At 41.8% G+C, this 20,818-nt stretch overlaps 1 protein-coding gene across 1 annotated transcript in view; it reads left to right on the top strand.

The window, feature by feature from the left end:
• The window catches only part of MAGI1 (membrane associated guanylate kinase, WW and PDZ domain containing 1), a 664,522-nt gene that overhangs the window by 507,969 nt on the left and 135,735 nt on the right, over positions 1 to 20,818 (top strand). Inside the window, exons 4-6 of the mRNA XM_015419356.1 lie at positions 9,552 to 9,758; positions 13,348 to 13,558; positions 16,530 to 16,612. Coding sequence (XP_015274842.1) covers positions 9,552 to 9,758; positions 13,348 to 13,558; positions 16,530 to 16,612 — 501 coding nt within the window. The remainder of the gene's footprint in view (positions 1 to 9,551; positions 9,759 to 13,347; positions 13,559 to 16,529; positions 16,613 to 20,818) is intronic.

Here is a 20,818-nt window from a genome sequence, read left to right as displayed (position 1 = left end):
AGGCTGTGCCTATTCTGGAAAGCCCCCCCCCCCTTTTCCATTTATCTTCTCTGAAGTAACTGATGGTACATTACTCTTCCCAGTTTAATGTTTTCATGCATCTTGATATGTTGGCCTTGAAGCGTTTTACCATGTGTTTACTATTTGTGTTCCTTGCTTCATAGTGATGATGAATAAATTTTGGTGGAATTTGGTGGGCTGTGCCTATTCTGGAAAGTCCCCCCCCCTCTTTTCCATTTATCTTCTCTTAAGTAACTGATGGTACATTACTCTTCCCAGTTTAATGTTTTCATGCATCTTGATATGTTGGCCTTGAAGCGTTTTACCATGTGTTTACTATTTGTGTTCCTTGCTTCATAGTGATGATGAATAAATTTTGGTGGGATGTTAGACAGAAAACTTTTTGAGTAGTCAAGGTGTGCAACCCAGAAATAGTCCCACAGGGCTGAAGATAGGCTTGGCTAAACACATTGAAACATGCGACTGAGCTGTGGCCTGAAAGCTTCCTTCTCCATCTAGCGTTCTTAACAACGGAAGGGCCTAAAATAACTGGGGAAGATTGTTGGGTAGTATGGGCTTGCATATAAGTCATGACAGAGAGAGTCAAGGAACATCGGGCTCCCCAACCTCAGCTGCCTCAATTACTCCATGGCAATGTTATATTTATTGGTGCCAGGAGTGGCTGAGCTACTCAGAGCGATCCGCCGCTTTCCCTGGCATACACTAGAATACTACTAACCGCCAAGCTGCATGTCAGGTAGTTTTTAATTAGTTGTTTAAATTTTAAATGTTTGGAATTAATGTTTTTAATGATCCAATGTTTGAAACTGCTCAATTGCTGATAATGTTGTGAGCCGCTCTGAGTTTGCTTGTGGGGCAGGGTGGGATATAAATCTCAAAATAAATAAATGCTTAGAATTTAATAAACATCCTGAATGTTGAGAATTCCCTCACAGGTCAGCATTTTAACATTTCAAAAATTGAACGGCATTATAATGCCTTTTTTGAGCTTTGGAAGTATTGATGTTACTAAGTGAATTTTTCCCTTTACGAACAGGAGGCTCAACAAAAGAGTGGACAGTTTGAAGGGTAGCCTGGTAGTGTAGCAGTAGTGTACTGTGGTCTACCTCTACCTCTGGGAGAGAATAGAGTACCCAATTGTAGGCCTGTCTCTGGTAATGAGCAGACCTTATACCGTTTAGTCTGACTCTTGGAAAAGGGCATGCTGGTGCGGGTGGAATCGTGTGTGTGTCTCCCCAACCTTGTGGCTAATCAGTAAAAGGCTCTTTGTGCCTGAAAGCATTAAAGAAAATTCAAATTTCAGTCTGAAGCCATAAGTAGTGTAAATGTATGTGTCTTAGCCAGGTTTCTCCTCTATCTGGAGACCGGTGCTGCTGATCTGTTCTTTGAAACCAACTTGTAAATAAATAAATCTTCTGTGTTGGTTATATACAATTCCTGCCTCCGTGACCTCTGTATTCTGCTTGCTCACCACAAAATTTACTTCACAGCAGTAAACCTATTCCTATATACTTTCTACCTTTAAAACACCTGGTAACTGAGGAAAAGGTTTATAGTTTAAAACATACCTGATTCATTAAAAATTATAGGAGGCTATGTGAGTCCCATCAGTTGGTACAAACAGCCTGTTGCATCCCCCTTTAGTGATTTTTTTTTAAAATCATGGCAATAACTCTTTTTATTCTTACATTACACCAGTGACCCACAGGGTAGTGCCCATGGACACGACGGTTCACTCAACTGTGTTTCCTGGTAGCTCTTCCCCAAAGCAATACTACCCTATTAGCAAAGAATGATTGCTGCCTTTCCCCTGCCTCATTGCTTCAGGTTCGTCTTCAGAAGTTCAGGAGACATCGATTTGTGTAGCGGAGGACATCAGCCATTTGGAAACAACTGTCTCAGTCTGAGGAGAATGGTTGGTTTGGAACCTCCCAACATTTTGTGGCTGGCCCCAGTCCTGTGGGAGCCTTTTTTCCCTTTTTTTTTTGCTGTCAAGTCACAGCTGACTTATGGCGACCCCATAGGGTTTTCAACACAAGAGACATTCAGAGGAGGTTTGCCATTGCCTGCTTCCAGGTCATGACCCTGGTATTCTTTAGAGGTTTCCCATCCAAATACTAGCCAGGGCCAACCCTGCTTAGCTTCCAAGGTCTAATGAGATCAGGCTAGCCTGGGCTATCCAGGTTAGGGTGGGGAGCCCAGTATCTGTTCTCAAAATCCAGATTTTGCCACCAGGCTCAACAAGATTGGGGACTCCTGCATTACAGTACCTTCCCAATGGAACATAATTTTGACTTCGAAATAGGAACATGTAATTCTGCTTAAGATGGCAATGTTGCTTTCGTTATTTGTAATTCAAATATCCCTTAGAAATGTCTGCAAAAGTGTTTGGTGTGTTGAGATATTTGAGAATCCACCAAAATGATTACCTTGAAAATGAGTATATGTTCTTACAGGTCTATAAAACATTTTAAATTATGTAATGTAACAAGGCTACGTAGAGAACATTTCAGCTTCCTAACTATGTGTACCTTCTGTCCAAATAGATGGCCATTAAAATGATAGCAACACAATAGAAGGAAAAAAATTACCCACAGTCAGAACTGTTCCTTTTCTTCCCGCCAGTAAAATGAGTAACCTTTTGCAGAGAACAGCAATCTCAACAATATGTTCATCAGCAATTCGGACACTCTAAAATCAAGAGCCAACCTCTCTCAAGGCCAGAATTACAGTGTATTGGGGAGAAGACAAAATGTAATAAAGATAAGAATTATTGCCATGATCTTTTTAAGGCATCACTAAAGCTGGGGGTGGGGGAGAAACTGGCATCTTATGGATAGAAATGCAACCACAGTACTGAAAAGCTTTCAAGGATGTGGTCTCTGTTTAGGATTGCCTTGTTAATATGTTTCATCTCATTTTATTTATTTATTTATTTACTTATTCATTTACCTTTTTAGTGCAATGGGTGGGACTAAAGTACCTCTGTAAGCAGTCTTGAAAATTTCTGGTTGGGAGACTGAGACAGAAACTAAAAAACCCCAAAGAAACCAGAGCAACACAGGAGATGGACCATCTCATGTCTTACGTTGACTACGGATGGTGGGCTATGTCTGGCATGTTCTTTCTCCCCCAGTCTTTTGAAATCTCCCACGTATCTTGTGGGGATGTGTCTTGACGATGCAATGGTTTCCTCAATTGCTTTTTTGATCTAGTTGCCCTTTTAGATAAAGGCAGAAGTGGAGACTACTCTGAAAATTCTCTGATTTTTTCTTTTATTATTATTATTATTATTGCCTGCTATACTTGAGGAGGCTCTGCAGTCAAGGTGACTTGCTGGTCTGGCTTTGGGAAGCGTGATGCATTGCATTATTAAAGTAATTTGAAACATAGTATTTACCACTCAATTGTGGTTGATGCGTGCCTTGAAAATTCTGTTTTAAATCCATAGTAAATTGCAAATGCTGGCAGGACAGCTCCATTATGCCTAGGCTTCAAAGATGGTAAGATGATTATAATGATTAGGGCTGACTGGATCTATGTTTAAGTCCTTTTTGTGGCTCCCAAAGTAGCAATACATTTCCTCGAATGCCTAACTTCTTTTTTCCTTCCTTAGCTTTGAATGAGTAGTCCCCAGGCTATAGGGTGATTTGTTCTACATAAGCTTTGCTTTGACTGTTCTCTGTTTTCAACATTTGTAGTGGGTGTGTTGTTGTGCTAAATCATAGGGTGGTGGTTGTGCTTCCTGAGTGGATGACTGAAGTAATTTACATTATTAGGAGGTGAAAGAACAAATGGGATACAGAGGAGGAGACTTTGAAGTCAGGATGGTGGTTCTATTAAAAATTCATTGTATACAATGGGCCTCTTGGTCTGGCTCAGGGTTTTTTTTTTTAATGAACATAATACAATAAGCAAACTACAAGTATGTCAAATTGCGATATTGGTGGAATTACCTCCTCGCTGGTTTTTAAACTCTCCTAGTGCAACTTCTATGCAATTTTAATTTTATATAAAAACTTATTCGATGTAGAAGAAACTTTCCCATTATTTCACTGTTTTTGGTTAATGACTTAAGAAAAAAGAAATAACAAAGGAGATACCATGAAGGATTTGCTGCACTGTCTCTACATGCCAGTGTTGTGAATTGGCATTTGTTTCTCTACATGGTTGGAACCCCAAGCTTAGACTTGACTGACAAATGGTGACTTGTGGCCAGGTGTGAAAGAATTTAGTGAATTTAAAATGTAGTGAGTGCCATTTCCAGAAGGGGACTGTTAAAACTTGATTTTAGCGTAGTTGTTTGAAGTAGGGTCTAGGCAGAAAGCACAGGATGTAAAGAAACTCATTTGCAAGGGGGGAAAAAACCCTGTCCTTTCAAAATTATTCACTTCACAAACATAAAATTGTCATAGTTTTTGCCCTGTAGCACCTTGAATTGAATTTATAGTGGTGAATGGTTTTTCTAATTATTATATGTATTCAGTGGTGAGCATTTTGAATCTGAGATTAATGTCCTTTGGCAGTGCCCTTCTTCTGAACTAAATCCATTGAAAACCGTTGTTCCCATCCAAGATCTGTTAGGTAAAATATATGGGAGTTGGCTTGGAGCAGCACTTGGGGGATTAGGCCAGTTAATGGTCAGCCAACTTGAAGACTCTTTAACAGCATGTCAACCACAATCTCCTATATAAAACAGCAGAATAAAGAAAAAACATTTAATACAATGCTGCTACCAAAAGACAACATGAAGAATGGGTGTTGTCTTCTCTCTCCCCCTCCCCCCTCTTTCTTTCTTTCTTTCTTTCTTTCTTTCTTTCTTTCTTTCTTTCTTTCTTTCTTTCTTTCTTTCTTTCTTTCTTTCTTCTCTCTCTCTCTTTTTCTTTCTTTCTTTTGCCATCATTTAACTTAGCCTGACATTACACAGAGAACAAGAAATATTTCTCCAGTAGAGATGGGGCTGCCATAAAAACCTTCTTTATACCCCATTAAGGCTCTTACCAGAAGTAATTTCCTTTTTTTCAATCAATAATGCATAGATGTGCATTCAAGATTTCCAAATGAAGAATGAGCTAGAAGGTGTTGCTACTACTGTGAAGCTAAAACTTTTATGTGTGGCTTATTGAAATAGAATCGATCGGTGAAGCAGACATTTTCCTCCTCAAACTCCCAAGACTTTTAGAATGGATCCTCCCTCCCACTGCTGTTTTAGCCTTGAGTTTTAGATCTTTCAGACTTGTTGGTACAATGGGATATACTGTAAAAATTCTTTTGGCTGGAAAATACAGCTAGTGTTATTGCATCTAGTACTTAACTTGTTTACATGTGTGTTTATTAATTTATCTGAAATATTTATATTCTGCCTTTCTTCCTGGCAACAGTCCTCCAGGGCAGCAGGTGATAAACAGTTAGGGAAAATCAAAACACAATAAATGCAGTAAAATTATACATTATCACATGATGAAGCTATCCCCAGTGAACAGCTTGATTTCTGGCTTTATTACAGGCCTGTTTGCTATCTCAGATTCTCCGAAGGGATGCATCATGGTTGAGCCCTCCTTTCAAGTTACCCTAGAAGTTACAGTGCAGAGGCCCACTCTTTCTTTGTAGCAGCCATGGTGTTATGGGTTACCCTCCTTGAGGAGATGGCAGAGTGCCCCATGCAGTGTGCTTTCTTTTAAGAAATGTAAGATTATTATTTTCAGGCAAGCATTTGACAGCTCATCTGTAAAGTGGGTATCATATCGATGGGAAGTGGTACAGCTGTTTTCTTATTTCTAGTTGTCTGTTTGTGGGTTTTCTTTGTTTCCCGTGAGTCAGGATTCTTGTAAATTTTCTTGAGCTGCCACAGTCAGTGGGAGATGACAGCCTATAAATATTTAAATAAATAAATCTATTACACCATTAAGGCGAGCATAAGGTAACATTTATGTAAAATATTTTAGCCCTGCCTCTCCAATATAAATGTCTAAGAAGCAGCTGGCAACAAAAATGAATAACAATATTAATAAAAACAGCAATAGAATGATAACTGCAGCAAGGCAGAAAAATAATAGGCAGATGAAAACGACTAACAATCACATCAAAGGGGGGGGGAGGAAGAAGTCCTCTGAAACAATTAAAGAGCACGACTCAAAGACGGCTGATCTAAATGCTCAGGAAAATAAAAAAATTGGTCGGTGCATGATTCAGTTCTTGATGTGCTTCTGTAGGAATTGGGCTTAAGAGTAGACCAGTGGTACATGTAGCCTAGCATCCTGTCTCACACAGTCACCCATCAGTTACTGTGAAGGGGAAGCAACAGGGCATTGAGGCTGAGGCCTTCCCCCAGTGTTGCCTCTTAGCACTGGTGTTCAGAGGTCTTCTGCCTGTGAACGTGGAGGTTCCATTACTCACCATGGCTAGTAGTCAGTGATGGACGTATCCTCTATGACTTTGCCTAATCGCCTTTTAAAGTTATCTGTGCTTACGGTTATCACTACATACTCCGGCAGTGAATTCTTTATTGTACTCACTCATTGATGAAAGGAGTACTGAATCTTTTGCCCATCGATTTAATTAGGTGCCCCAAGGAAGAGGAAGAAAAACTTTTGTCTTCCTGCTTTCTCACCCCATGCATAATTTTATAAACTTCTATCATGTCTCCCTTCCGTCAACTTTTTCCTGAACGGAAAAGTCCCTATTTCTTTAGTCTTTCTGCATAGGAAAGATGTTCCAACCTCTTAATAATCTCTTTCGTACTTTTTCCAGCTCTATAATGCTCTTTTTGAGATACAGTGATCAAAACCACACACATTACCCCAAAAGAGGCTGCACCAGAGGTGCATTACAGGTGAATTATTATACTGGCACTTTTAATTTCAGTCCCTTTCCTGGTAATCTCCAGCATGCAGTCTGGGGGGGGGGGTTGTTGTTGTTGTTGTTGTTTTTTGCAGCTATTGCCCACTAAGTTGACGTCTTTGTAGAGCTGTCCACCATAACTCCAAGGTCCCTTTCCCTCTCACTTTGAGCAAGTACTCAATCAGCATATACTTAGAGATGGGATTCCCCCCCCCCCAGTGTGCATCACCTTACACTTACCTACAGTGAACTTTGCTACATTGTTTCCCCCTCAGCCAACTCATGTGCCACCTCTGAAAAGGTTGTGTCTCTGGTATTCACCCACCTGGTTTCTGAAGGGGTGGTGGTGGATACAGACTTGTTCCTCAGATGAAGATCTTAATTGGCAGGCAGACTCATACAGGAGAAGGCACACATTATGTACAAAGCAGGGCTTGCTTACTTTAGGGTGACATTTTAATTTGGGGGGGGGGGTGGTTTCTTAACCCTCATGCAAGTTTTAAAAAGGAAGCCCAGGTTCTTTGAGGCTATCCAACTACCTCTGTTCCACCTTGAGACAAATTATTATAAAATGTTAGTTTGGATCCAGATTTATAAGCAGAAGCACCTTCATCTTTCCATGACAGCCCTTTGCATGTCCTGAAAATGCATAGCCGAGAGTTGGCAGAGCCTTGTGAAAAAATGCATGCCATACAGTGGTCTGCATTGAAGATCAGGCAAAATCATTGCTGCTGTCTGTTGCTTATGCTCAGCAGAACTTAAGCTCTTTAACATTTTTTCAGGTTTGGGTTGGTCAGGCTTGTAAACTCCGATTAAAGACTCTTGGGTCATAAGAACAATAGCGCAGAGAACTTCCTAGGGAGTGGTTTGACCATCTTGTCAGATCATTTAAGAAATTGGACTGTCTTGTGATGATCCATCAAAAACACTGGCAGAAGCAGAATTAGGCAGTAATGATTAATTCAAAATTCTTATCCAGATCTTGTAAGACCCTCAGTTTTGAACTATAGTGTCTCAAAGTACAGCTATGTTAGAGGTGTGTGATGCATTTCATTGCATAGTCTGAACAATCTTTTACAACTTATAGTACATAGGATATTAACAAGAGGCCTTTCCATCAGGGCCTGATAACACCTACTTCTCCCCCCCCCCACACACACACACTTTTGGCGTGTTTGAACATCCAGCAGGATAGAGAGTTCTAGGGAACTCAAAACCTTGCATGCACTTTTGTGTTATTGTGTGGCTTTTTGTTTTGGACTTCAATTGATATTAGATCCCCCACCCCACCCTCCACATCACTTGCTGCCTGGTCCTTTGCACTGGAGATGCTGGGGATTGAACCCTCAGCCTTCTGCATGCTAAGCAAATGCTCTTCCACTGAGCCACAGCCCCTTCCAATAGATGGCTGTAACACTTACCATAAGCCCTATCTCACTCCTTCTGTTGCCTTTTATGTCCTGGTGCAGACTTAGAACACTCCTGATCTCCTAACCATTGTTGGAGTGCAGCTTCCCATTAGCTCACGCTCTTCTTTTTCCTCCTCTCTGTCACACAAGTCCTAACTTCCTTTTTGGAGCAAAATGTGATGCAACAGTGAATCTACACTGATCTTGCCATTTATCGTGGTTGGTTTCCAACTGGCGGATGCATCCGTTAAAATGGATGCAATTGTTAGCTTCAAAAAAAGAAAAAAGGATGTAGGATTTGTCCACGCGGTAAGGAGCACAGAGTAGAAGGGGGAGAAGATTCCAGTTCCGTGGCACACCTGTTTCTTGATGATGGTTATATTTCTATCTTGGGATACATGCAATGGGAGAAGCCCACAGTAGTTTCTCCTTCTCACCCTGAAACTCCTCAAGGGACCACCTTGTGCAGGCAGAAGCCACCTTCTCCCTGTATTCCCCATTCAATCTAAGTTCAGTGTTGGGCCTCCCCACAGAGTTACCTTCCCAGCTCACCTGCCCACTCAGGTTCCGTCTTTGAAGTCCAAGAATGGCATTGTTCTGGGATTCTGCTGTGCCTCTGTTGGTGAAATTTGCCTGTCTGATGCCTTTTGTTTCTGTTCTTCTTGACCTCAACAGCTGAAGGTCTGTCTTGGCAAACCAAATGCCACGTGGTGTCATTCTTTTCTTTTCTTTTTTTTAAACTCCTTTTTGGAGACTGATTCCTTTTTTGAAATGTAGCTGCCACCCATTGAGGACATGTAATAAAGCAGGTCATCCCAGCCTTTTATCACTTTTCTGGGTGATGGTAGTAATGAATTTTTTATCTCGCTCTAATTCTGAGGTGCATACATGGTTTGGTTTGGTTTTTTAAGCTACTAATTGAAATTCAAATGTAATGAGATGAAGGGTTTTTTTGTTTTTTGTGGGTTTTTTTTTTTTGCTGTTCACCACAGTTGTCTTTTGTTTTAGTCCTTGTACGCTTGGTGCACCTCAAAGAGGCAGGCTTTGGTTCTGTTCTTAAATTCAAACATGAATAAGTTTTTTTTAAAAGGTAAAACAGCAGACTGTTTTTTTTAATGTCTTACAGTCAGAGGGAAGGCAGGGGAGGGAACCGTGTTTGTTCCTATTAGGTAAGATGGAGAAATGGCTTTGATTTGGGACGCAGGGAGAGAAGTCTTTATAATGAGATCAGATCTTTCTTTTTTTTTTTAAGCAGCATGCAAATGTGTTTCTATTGCCTAGGTAACTATTATGGAACACCCAAGCCTCCCAGCCAACCCCTCAGTGGGAAAGTGAATAACACGGATGCTTTGCAAAGCCTCCAATCCGGCTCCAAGCAGTCGACCCCCAAACGAACCAAGTCTTACAATGATATGCAAAATGCTGGCATAGTGCATACGGAGAATGAAGAGGAAGATGACGTCCCTGAAATGAACAGCAGCTTTACAGGTAAACATTTCCTTACCTTATGTACCTGGGAGAAGGGGGAATCAAAACAAATGCTTGTTGGACTCTCTAAATGTATTTCTAACATCCAAAGTCTTTAGTCTAAACCATGGAACAGAGAAGTGCATAACCACTCTCTGTTAAAACATTTACAGGGTGCACTTTTAAAACATTGATGAGTGCTTTCCCCCCCCCCCCCAAAAAGAAAGCTGCTTGTGAACAATATGAAAGAATGATTCTCTTAACATAGCCTGGTATCCTTTGGTTTAACAGCTGAACTGCAGCACTTGGCAGAGCACATGGACTGAGATTGCATTGAGAGGACCTGGGGAAGCTTCCCATGGTCTTTCTGCCTTGCAGTTATCAGATGGATTGAGAATAAGGGAGTGAGAGAAATAGTGAGGAATAGCATAAAGGCAAAGTCATTATTTGCTCAAGGATCTCTCATGCAGCTGTTGAATTTTTGAGGCACTGTGGACTTTTACACCTCTTAGGAAAAAAGAGAGTTCTCACTAGATGGTTGACCTCCTGACGCGAAGAGCTGATCTCTAGTTAATGTCCAAGTCCCCAGGATTCTTTTGCTGAGTCTCTCTTTGGGTAACCACAGCACCCATTTTCCCAAGCACGCAAGAAAATTAGGTTTATTATTTTATCAGCTAGTCAAACAAAGCTCTGTCTAACCATCTGGGTTTTATCTCTGTCTTTGCATACTTTCACCCCGAATGCATCATTTTGCCTCACCTTCTTTGTAACACTGGGAGAGCCAGGGCAGATAACATCTCCCACCTCCTGTAAGCCTCAAAAGTGTATCCTAATCTCTGCTAGGATTTAATCTTTAACATCAGTTGGAAGAAACAAAAATATTACCTGCTTTTAATAGTAACCACAGAATTTTCTGTTCAATAGGCAATTTTTTCAGGTGTCCTTAGAGGTGTACCACTACAGCAATGGTTATGTGGAATTGTCCCAGAAAAAAAAAATCACTGAAACTTAGTTCCAAGTGTCCATAATTTTGATAGATAAGATGAGAAACATAAGCTGACAAAAGGAGCTCTCCGCTTAGGTCAGATGTTTCTGAAGTTTATTTATGCATATGACCCTGTTTGATTTCAAAGTTTGTTATCTGTAAGCAATTGGTTTGTAATATAATTATTGTAGATATTTTGAGGGGTGGGGAGCAATGTTCCCGCTAAGGTGTGGAGTCTTGTGAGCAAAAATTCTACTTTGTGAGCTACTGGCATTAAAGTTGTGAGTGAGCAATTTGGCTACTGCATAAATTAGTTGTCTCTGGAGCCATCCTTCCTGAGCTAAGACAAAAACATATGAGCCGGAGGCTAAAAAACTGTGAGCTACCTCACATTAACTCAGCTTAGAGGGAACACTGGTGGGGAGCAATGAAAGACTGAGACGTTGGCAGTGCCATCCTAAGCAGGGTTATACACTTATAACTCCTCTGAAGTCAGCCTGGGATGGCGTTGTCAGGGAATCTTGCAAATCTTCCGCTTACTTCAATGTAATAAGCGCTAGATGGTGTCAATGACAATGCTGTGTTAGAATGTTCCTCTATTTAGAATTACAGTAGCTGTTTCCTTACCCTTCCAGTTAATGAAATTAAGCATTTGCAAGTAATTTAAGAGGTCCATTGAGTTGAACCACCACGCATAATGGTTTGATTGCTTTGGTTTTCAAGGTCTATCTTGGGTTCTTCTCCTTTGATGACCTTACTTAGGAGTGGTAGTGTTTAACTCCTACACAACTACTTTTGTACTAGAGTGGATTTAAGGAGGATTTGAAGGGACTGCATTGCACTGAGCTTGTGCAGTTCGGAAGATCAGTTTACCTTGTCAATGTGTCCTCTTTTCTCAGTGCTGCAAATCAAAGCGTTTTGAATCGGTAGATTCTGAGTGCAAAACTTGAGAATGCAGGTGAAAGTGCTGCCTTCTTTCTGACATGACCCATTACTATGTGCAGGCAGCTCTTGACATGGGGGAGCTTGCAGCCCTATGATCTTTGAGTTGCATCCAGAAGTGGCATCATCCCAGTGGGCTTTTTCTGGATTTGTAGATCTTTTAGAATTTTCCATGCAGATGTCTGTGCAACTTCATGTGTGTTTGCCATATATTATAGCTAGCTGCAAGACTTCTTACAAATAACCCAGAGTTCTTAATGGATGCTTATCCAGCGCCTTGGTTTAGGCAAGGTTTTCAAATAATGTAATTTTTCACAGACGCCTGGTTTCAAGGAACATCTTTAATATCATTGTCAAAAACAGTGCTCAGGTGTCTTCAAAATAAGAAGTTAGCTAAAATTCTAATAGCTAATTAAAGAGATCCTCTAGATCATTTGCATGTAACAATGACAACAACATTAATCACCAAAGTGCTATGCTAAGCAGTTAATGCTGATTAGATACTTGCAGATGCCCACATTAAGTGCTGCAGGTGAGTTTTTACATTTGGTGAAAATGTATCTTTCTACTTGTGTTTTTTTATGCATATCTGTGTACAGTTAGCATGGTTTAAAATGCTATGTGTTGCAAGTGGGTTAACATATGAACACATATAGCTGTCTCAAATGGGGTCCAACCATTGATCATTCTAGCTCAGCATTGCCTAACTGGCACTGAGTCTTATGGGTGTAAGGTCTCTACAAAACCTGCTGCTAGCAAACCAGCATGGTGGAGTAGTTAGTGTCAGGTTACAACTGGGGAGACCTGGTTTAAAATAGCTACTCACTTCCTAGTACTCACTTGACTGTCAGCCATTTTTTCTGTCTAATCCTACCTCAGAAAATTGTAAGGATAAAATGTAGAAAGGGAGAAACACACATGAAGAATCGGTTGTGTAAGGAGGTCAATTGACATGGATTATTTTTGCTGTGCGATACCAGCTAATTTTATAATTTGAAATCGGATTTGTTGTTTACACAAAGGGGTACTTCAGGCTAGCTGCTTATGTTCCATAAAATCATGAATCGATGCTTAGATTCTGAATAAAGGTCAGTAAATATTGTGGTTACATGACAACCATTAGGTTTTAATGATAAAAGCACAGGTCACAGCATACAATTACAGAAGTATTGCGGTTTTAATCCATTGTCTTAGTTTTGGTAGGAAGTTGAAGCTAAGTCTGTTGGGGTTTGGTCAGCGCCTCTATTGGAGATGACCTTGGAACTTTGTGTGCACTGTCTACTGTTCCACAAAGGAATATAAATGAAAGAAATAACTGTCTGTTGACTTCCTCGAATGAAGGACAGGATAAAAGTGGGTAGAGTGGTAGAAATTTGAGTTGAAGCTTGCAGGATTGAACCAGGCATCCTGTACATGCAAAATATATGCTGTACAACTGAGCCAAGCTCCTTCCCAATAGCTACCCTTGGATGGTAGTCAGCTGAAAGTTAGAGACAGGTCTTTCAATGTGAACATTGATACTCATTTGATCAAAATGTCTTTCCTACCCCCCACCCAAATCATAGTTCAAGCAACCATGATTTGACAGGTAACTTGCAAGAATTATGGAAATAAGCAAAGTGAAAATTGTGCTGCATCATTGACTGTCATCTGATTTATGCATGATTGTGTATTCTTCCTCAGCAGACTCTGGTGAACAAGACGAGCACAATACACACAGTACGAGAGAGACAGCTCCCCCACCTGTGAATAGCAGCATCACAACCGTTCCCACCACGGAACCTTCTCAGAAGCTCCCTCAATACCTACCTCCTTGTGCAGAGGAAAACTTGGGTCCTCTGCCCGAAAACTGGGAGATGGCCTATACAGAGAATGGAGAAGTCTACTTTATAGAGTAAAGCAGGGTTTATTTCTCTTCTTTTTGTGGTGGGTTGTGTGGCTTAGACGAAGAAAGAGCTAAATGTTCACAGCGTGTGAGGGGCAAGTTAGCCTTGATGGGAACAGCCCTTTGAAGCTACTAAGCGTGTTTACTCAGGAATAAGTCTCTCTGAATATGCTGAGACTTGTTCTAAGTAAGTGTGTACAGGATTATACTCTCAACTGTAACTCATGTGGACTTATTTGATAACAGGGACATCAGTGTGAGAAAGCTTCTCGAAGAATTGCTTTTATCTGTGAAGTTCAAGCGCTTGGCGAATAAACCAAAAACCAAGCAAGCCTCCGTTCTATGCCTGCGTTGACAACTGGGTAGTAGGGCGGGATGTGTCACACTTCTTACAACATCTATAGGAGAGGAGTCAGTGTTGTAAGCTAGGAAGCTGGCTTTTCATTTATGTGGTACTTAGCCCATGCCCTCATGAAGGCGCTGCTACCACTAGGCTTGTTTTTGAAGGACATTCAATTACTGTGCAGAAATCCCTTTATCCTCTGAGGACATAAAACGTTGTGCACCTTGGCAGACCCCCTTCCCGCATTATTGTTAATTTGACTTGCTTGCTGGACTTCTATACACTAGTTTACCAGTTGGAGATTAATTGCCTTAAAACGCATGAAAGAATTGCGTTCTGCAGTGCAAGGGTGGGCGAAGTAGTGTGTGAAACGGTGACCTTCCACTCCAGCTTTCACGTCTCCCGTTAATGGGTCACTGGGATGTGAAATCCTGCCTTTGAAAGCAGATCTGTTATTTGGCCATAAGTCTTCCAAAGAGCATGTAGGGCTCTTCACAGGAGGGTTAATTCATTTTGTTAAACCTCTTTTGAGGCTTGCGGAAGGAACTGGCTGAGGCATTAAACCACAATGGAAATGTGCAGTTTCCTCTTGGTCGAGACGGTTAGAAAAAGTGGTGTCAGCCTTCGTGGCTCATGGAAGGAAAAGTCCCATACAGTTGCAAAGTTCTGCCCTGTTGTGATGGTGTGTTGGACTAGTAAACCAATTTAAGATCCCTGCTTTTATCTGGTCCACAGTCCGAGTCCATCTGGCCCTCCAGAACTTCCCAGCTCACAGGTAGCATCTTGTGTTCACTGTTGCAAGCCGTACCACTTCCTGATAACCAAATTGGAAACTGGCACTGCCTGCTGTTCAAAAGGAGCTGCTTCTGAACTGGCAGGTAGCTCTTCTTTTCTCGTCAGGCCCTCGAGCTCTTCCCCCAGTCAGTGCTGGGACACCTGAGGTGCGTGAAGCGGTGCCGTGACTCTCGAGGATGCCCTTATCTATCTTGGGCTGTTTCCCAAATCATCATACCCAACGCCTATTTTGTTTTACTTTAAACCCAATCAAGTTTATTAGTTCTTCATTTTGATGAATGAAGTACCAGAAGCTTCATGGGCTGTGTTGACCCGGCCCGAAACTGGATCTGCATTTCTGTCTCTGTGTTATCGAAACAGTAAGGGGTTCTGTGGCACTTTAGGGACAAACAGATTTGTTAGAGTACAATCTTTTGTGGGCTAGAACCCCTTTCATCAGTGGAATGCAGTGAAACTTGTCATGCATCTGATAAAGTGGGCTGTTGCCTGCAGAGGACCTAAGGGTCAATAAATATATTAGTGTACATGGCAACAGACTAATATGGCCACCTCACTGGAATCTTGGCTGTTGTAGCCCAACAGCTCACAATGGTCCTACATATATAGTTATTGTAAAATTTAACTCAGGTTGTAATCTTACTTTATTGCCTTGGCAGCTAGCAAAATACTTGCTTATGTCCTGTTTTTACTGTGCAGTACTTTGATGAACGTTCGCACCAGTAACTACCATTAGTGAGACTTGATGGAAAGTTACTTTAAAAAAAAATTTTGAATGGGCCCTTACGTGGATTCCATATTTCTTGTTTTTCCGGTAGGCTTTGTTTGATCTTTCAATATTTGTTCTTAATTTTATCAAGTTTTAACCTGCTTCACTTTGCCAGTCCACCTGTGCACTGCAGGATGCTTTAAAATGCATCTTTGGGGTACATATTTCAGATTGTCACCCCTCCCTGCCACCCTAACCCAGCCTAAAGAGGGAGTGGGTGGGCACAAGCAAGAGGCACAGAAAAAGTGAGCTGACTGTAGCAGGGACTCACCCAGCTTCACCGTGGTGAGAGTTGGAGCACACCTGCCTATCCTATCCTACCTTCACCCAACCCTTCCTTACTACAGCAGGGGACAGGATGAGCCTGCCTGGCTTCTATCTAAGTCTCAGTGGTGCCAGTAGGGCGGGGGGGGGGGGGGGGGAGGAGGAGCAAGGCCAAGGCAGGCTCGGGATGGAGCCCTTTTTCAGGGCCATTTCTGCCTCACCTCAATCCGCCCCTGGAACAGAGAGAGTATGAACCAAGTTCTTATTTATATTGTATATATCTAGGCTTGCCAAGTCCCCCCAGGGGGTGGGGAAAACCCCGGGGGGAACTCCACCCCAACATGCACGTTGCCCGGAAGTGACCCGGGCACGCCGGGCACGCTGGGGGCGGGGCCACTGTCATCCGAGGGAATACTCTATGGTTTTCCCTCGGATGGTCGTGGTCCCGCCCCAGCATGCCCGCGTCACTTCCAGGTGACGTGGATGTGGTGCGCGCGCTCCAGCCACCAGCTGGGAGTCCCCCGCTGTGGCTGAATTCACACTGGCAACCCTATATATATCTGATCCTGAATCTGAACAGATTTGAAAATTTCATGCAACACTCTTCCAACATTAACCTACATGTACATCTTTAACTGCTGGTGATTTGTTTCACACTGTTGCATTTCTTAACACCCTGTTCTTCTCATAGTAAAATTAAAATGCCTTCAGTACAGATGACTAAAAGTAGTGGTCATGTGTTGTTTTCTGTCATTAATGCTTTAGCTCTAGTTTATTTTTTAAAAGGTCACATTTCCATTTTTGGTTTGCAGCCATAACACTAAAACTACGTCTTGGCTAGACCCACGGTGCCTGAATAAACAGCAAAAGCCTCTAGAAGAATGTGAAGATGATGGTAAGGAAGTAAATGCTTAAATAAAAATAGGGAAATATTTGCTTTCTCTAAAAAGAATGGGTTGGATCCTGGTTCTTTTCCTCTCCCAAATCAACAGTCTACAACATTGCCTGCACTTTCAGGCCATCCATAGCAACAGATTGACTGGATGGAGGTGAGCGTATCAATCAGTATCAAAGAAACACATCCAGCAACTTCAGTGGGTCCAGATGTGCACATGGGAATGCAAATTTGCATTGACATCAGTCATGCGTACAGGTCTTTCCTGGACCAGAGCATGACCCTAGGAAGCTCAGCTGTTCTTTTTCAACTTCTGTTCCATTGTGTAGGATGCAGATCCTACTATGAGACTGTTTTGTCTCCTTTTAGCTAGATAATTCTGGTCTTGTGCATAAGCTCTGTATCTGACTGAGGAGAATAATAGTTGGAAGCTCCTCTCTGGTTTTATGAGCTAGGAATATGTGTGCGTGTGTGTATATATGCTCTTCCCCCCCCCCCCACTCATGGCAATAACACTGATTATGGGTAAGTTTTCTGCTGTAAAAAGTACTCCTGAGTGAGTCCATTGGAGAAGCTGATAAATAGTCTCATTATAGTCATATAAAAGCCTACACTTAGGCACTTTTATTTGCATGGATGTATAGAATCTGTAACGACTGTTATTTTATTTGGATCCAAAGGTCATTACTGCTTTCTTGTTTTGATAAAAATTAAACATGTACATGTTGCTTGATATTTGCAGTTATATATTCCAGCAGTTTACTGGGGTAGTTAAAAAAAAACAATTGGCACTGATTTGATTTTTGCATTCCTTGAGCCACTGAAAAATGCAAGCCAGTGTCCAATTCAATGGGCCCTGAGTAGAACAACTTAGGACTCCATGAGAGCATTTGTTAAAACCCTTCAAAGAGCAGAGAGAAAAGAGGAAAAGAGACTGAAATTAGGAAGGATCAGCAACAAATCATAAACAGATATCCAGCCAAAGAAGAGAGAGGGATTTATACCCCGCCCTTCACTAACCAAAGGAGTCTCAGAGTGGCTTACAATCCCTTTCCCTTCCCTTCCCCACAACAGACACCCTGTGAAGTAGGTGGGGCTGAGGAGGGAGCTCTCTCGAGAACTGCCCTCGAGAAAACAGCTCTGAAAGAATTTATGACTGACCCAAGGTCACACCAGCAGCTGCATGCGGAGGAGTGGGAAATCAAACTCAGTTCTCCCAGATTAGAGTCCGGGCTCCTAACCACTACACTAGACTGGCTCATCCATGAGCACGCAGTTCATTTAAAATCAATTGATATCCCAGTGTATTCATATACTAAATTTCCCTTTGAACATTCAATTAATTGTTCTCAAGTTTGAATCAAGAGTTTGAGCCAAAATTGATGGCAAATTTGTTTGTTCATGTGTCTATCCCATTCACATATAAACTATGGGTGGCTGTTTATGTGTGTAATTTTAATATCAAAAGGAACGCATAGGTCAATGGAGCTGAATACTCTTCTCTACTCCTCCCTGCACTTCTCGTTTCATTATATTCTGACAGACTAAACTCTTTTCTCCTAGCTCGGCTCACTTTCGGTATCTGAATTAAGGAGGGGTGTATGTAAACAAGGAGGAAGTAAAGGAGGAAACCATTCACCTTATCTCTCTGTTCCTTTTGGTTTTAACCCTGCCATGCTTTATACAGGAACAAGGAAACATGGCTGCCACCATCACACCTAGTTTGGCCCTTAGGTTGCTGGTGTACATACTAATAGTTCTTTTGCTGCAGAAACTGTACATTGTTACTTTCAATTCTGGATATTTTTAAAAGTCTGTTATACTATAAATTCTATTAACATCAGCAGAGGCTTGCATTTAGGAGTTCTGACCGCGAACAGTGCAGCCCCTCTGCACTGTTACCTTTCTGGTCCTTAATTTTTAAATGTCTCCTGAAAGCACTCTCAGTCTCTTAACCGTCCCGTGTACCACCTTTCTTTCCCACTGAAACACAGGATGCTGGACTGATGATTATCTTCAGCTAATGTGGGCAATTAATATATACCACTATAATAATTTTCAATAAATAATTGTGTGCCCATATGACAACTCCTTTTAGTCAGCCAATTTTCTTTCCCGGGCCAACTTGATTACTAATGAATATTTGTAGCAGTCTGGGTTATAAATTCTCAGTTGTTTCATACCTGCCTTTTTTTTGCTTTATGCTGTTTATCAGGGTTTTTTAAATTTTTAATTATAATGAAATGACCCGGTGGGAGAAAAATAGAAAAGCTGTTACTTTGTATAGATGTCTCTGGCTGCAATGCAAATTTGATGGCCATGAAACGCTGCACAGTGACACTACATGGCTTTTGAGTACAGGGTTGCCAGCTCTGGGTTCTGGAGATTTTGTGGGTGGAGCTCGGGGAGGGCAGGGTTTGGAGAGGGGAGGGATCTTGGCTCCATACAATGTCATTTTCTCCAGGGGAGCTGAGAAAATGTCTGGAGATCAGTTGTAACAGCAGGAGATCTCCAGGCCCTACCTGGTGGGTGGCAACCCTTTTTGAGTATGAAGGTTTAAAATATATGAAGCTGCCTTTTAGAGAATGAGACAGTGGTCCATTTGGCCCGGGAAGGCCTCTGGCAACTGACCAGGGCTTTTTTTGTAGAAAAAGACCAGCAGAAACTCATTAGCATAGTAGGCCACACCCAACAGCAGAAACTTATTAGCATATTAGGCCACAACCCTGATGGCACAGCTCATTAGCTTATTAGGCCGCACCCCCATGTTACCAGAAGTGTGGACATCCAGCCACACCGACCTTTTGCTTCTTATTCTGTTTACCTTGTTTGTTGTCAAAACCTTTTTTTGTAGCAGGAACTCCTTTGCATGTTAGGCCATACACCACTGTAGCCAATCCTAATGAGTTTATGCTTTTGGGTGTGATCTGTTATGCTAATGAGTTCCTGCTGGGCGTGGCCAACTCGGGAGCCAGCTGGAACTCCGTTCCTGTGTGTTCCTGCCCAAAAATAGCCCTGGGCAACCCTGTTTGTGAAATTCTCTTAATTGGGCACACCAAGAGGTTGATTTTAGGATCTTATGTATAAAAAGCACCACTGAGCCATGAACCCGGTGAAACTCATAGGGTAGCTTCATTAAGTTAATTTGTGACAGTATGTCTATAGACTCAGATATCAGTTGCAAACTTTTTAGATGCATATGCTCTGACTTCTAGTATGGTTGCTTCTCGGTTACAATTTAATGTTTTTGAAATGCATAAAAGCTTCTGAAATAATGAACAATAGTTTGATGATGATGATGATGATGTCTCTCCTGTTTGGAGAATTTTTGAGGTCCAGCTGACTTGTGCTATATTGAATCCATTGCTCTCTTTTACCATTTGCTTGCAAGTTTTATCATTTCCCATTTGCTGGCTGCAATTTTGTTTCTAGACCAAAACAACACCTCCAGTCATTCATACCATCATCAGCAGATGGAAATGGTGCTCACTAAAATAAGTGGGTGATTAAGTGTTTTGAATGTGACACATTTTTTGCAAGTAATCGTCTGTTAAAGCAAACCTTGCATCAGAAAGCACTTTTGTTTGGGGACTTGTGTTTCAAAGGCTAGGACAAGGACCCCAGGACAAAGAGGTACTTTAGCACAAATGGACACAACCATTTGAGCAAACCCAGTGCATTACAGCAGGGTTTGTTCCGTAGGCTGTACTTGGTAGGTTGCACTCCTGTTAGCTTGGGGTGGGGGTTGGGCCATCAGTTACTTTGGAGCTCAAGCAGCAGCTCACTGAATGTAGTATTCCAACACTAAAGACAGATACTTGCACTGAGGCTTGGAATCCCATAGGTTTTCAAGAGCTCTGATTGATGCATAAAGCTACATGCACAAGAAGTAGGAATGGGAAACCCAGGTGTAGATTAACACATGAAGCTGCCTTATATTGAGTCACACCTTTGGTTTATCAAGATCAGTATTGTCCACTCTGACTGGCAGTGAGTCTCCAAGGTCTCAGGTAGAGGTCTTAGTTCACATCCCTGACTACTTGATTGTTTTAAGTGGAGAAGCTGGGGATTGAACCTGGGACTTCTGTGTGCCAAGCACCTGCAGCTATTTGCAGATGGCAGAGTACCATCTGCCCATTTTAAAACAGGACTATTCATTTATTTATTTATTACACTTCCGTCCTGCCCTCCCCTGTGAGCAGGCTC

This window comes from Gekko japonicus, unplaced genomic scaffold, assembly GCF_001447785.1.
Source record: "Gekko japonicus isolate JY-2015 unplaced genomic scaffold, Gekko_japonicus_V1.1 scaffold307, whole genome shotgun sequence".
In the NCBI taxonomy this organism is placed as follows: Eukaryota; Metazoa; Chordata; class Lepidosauria; order Squamata; family Gekkonidae; genus Gekko; species Gekko japonicus.
Note: the sequence above shows the minus strand (reverse complement) of the source record. Positions and strands in the feature narration are given on the sequence as shown.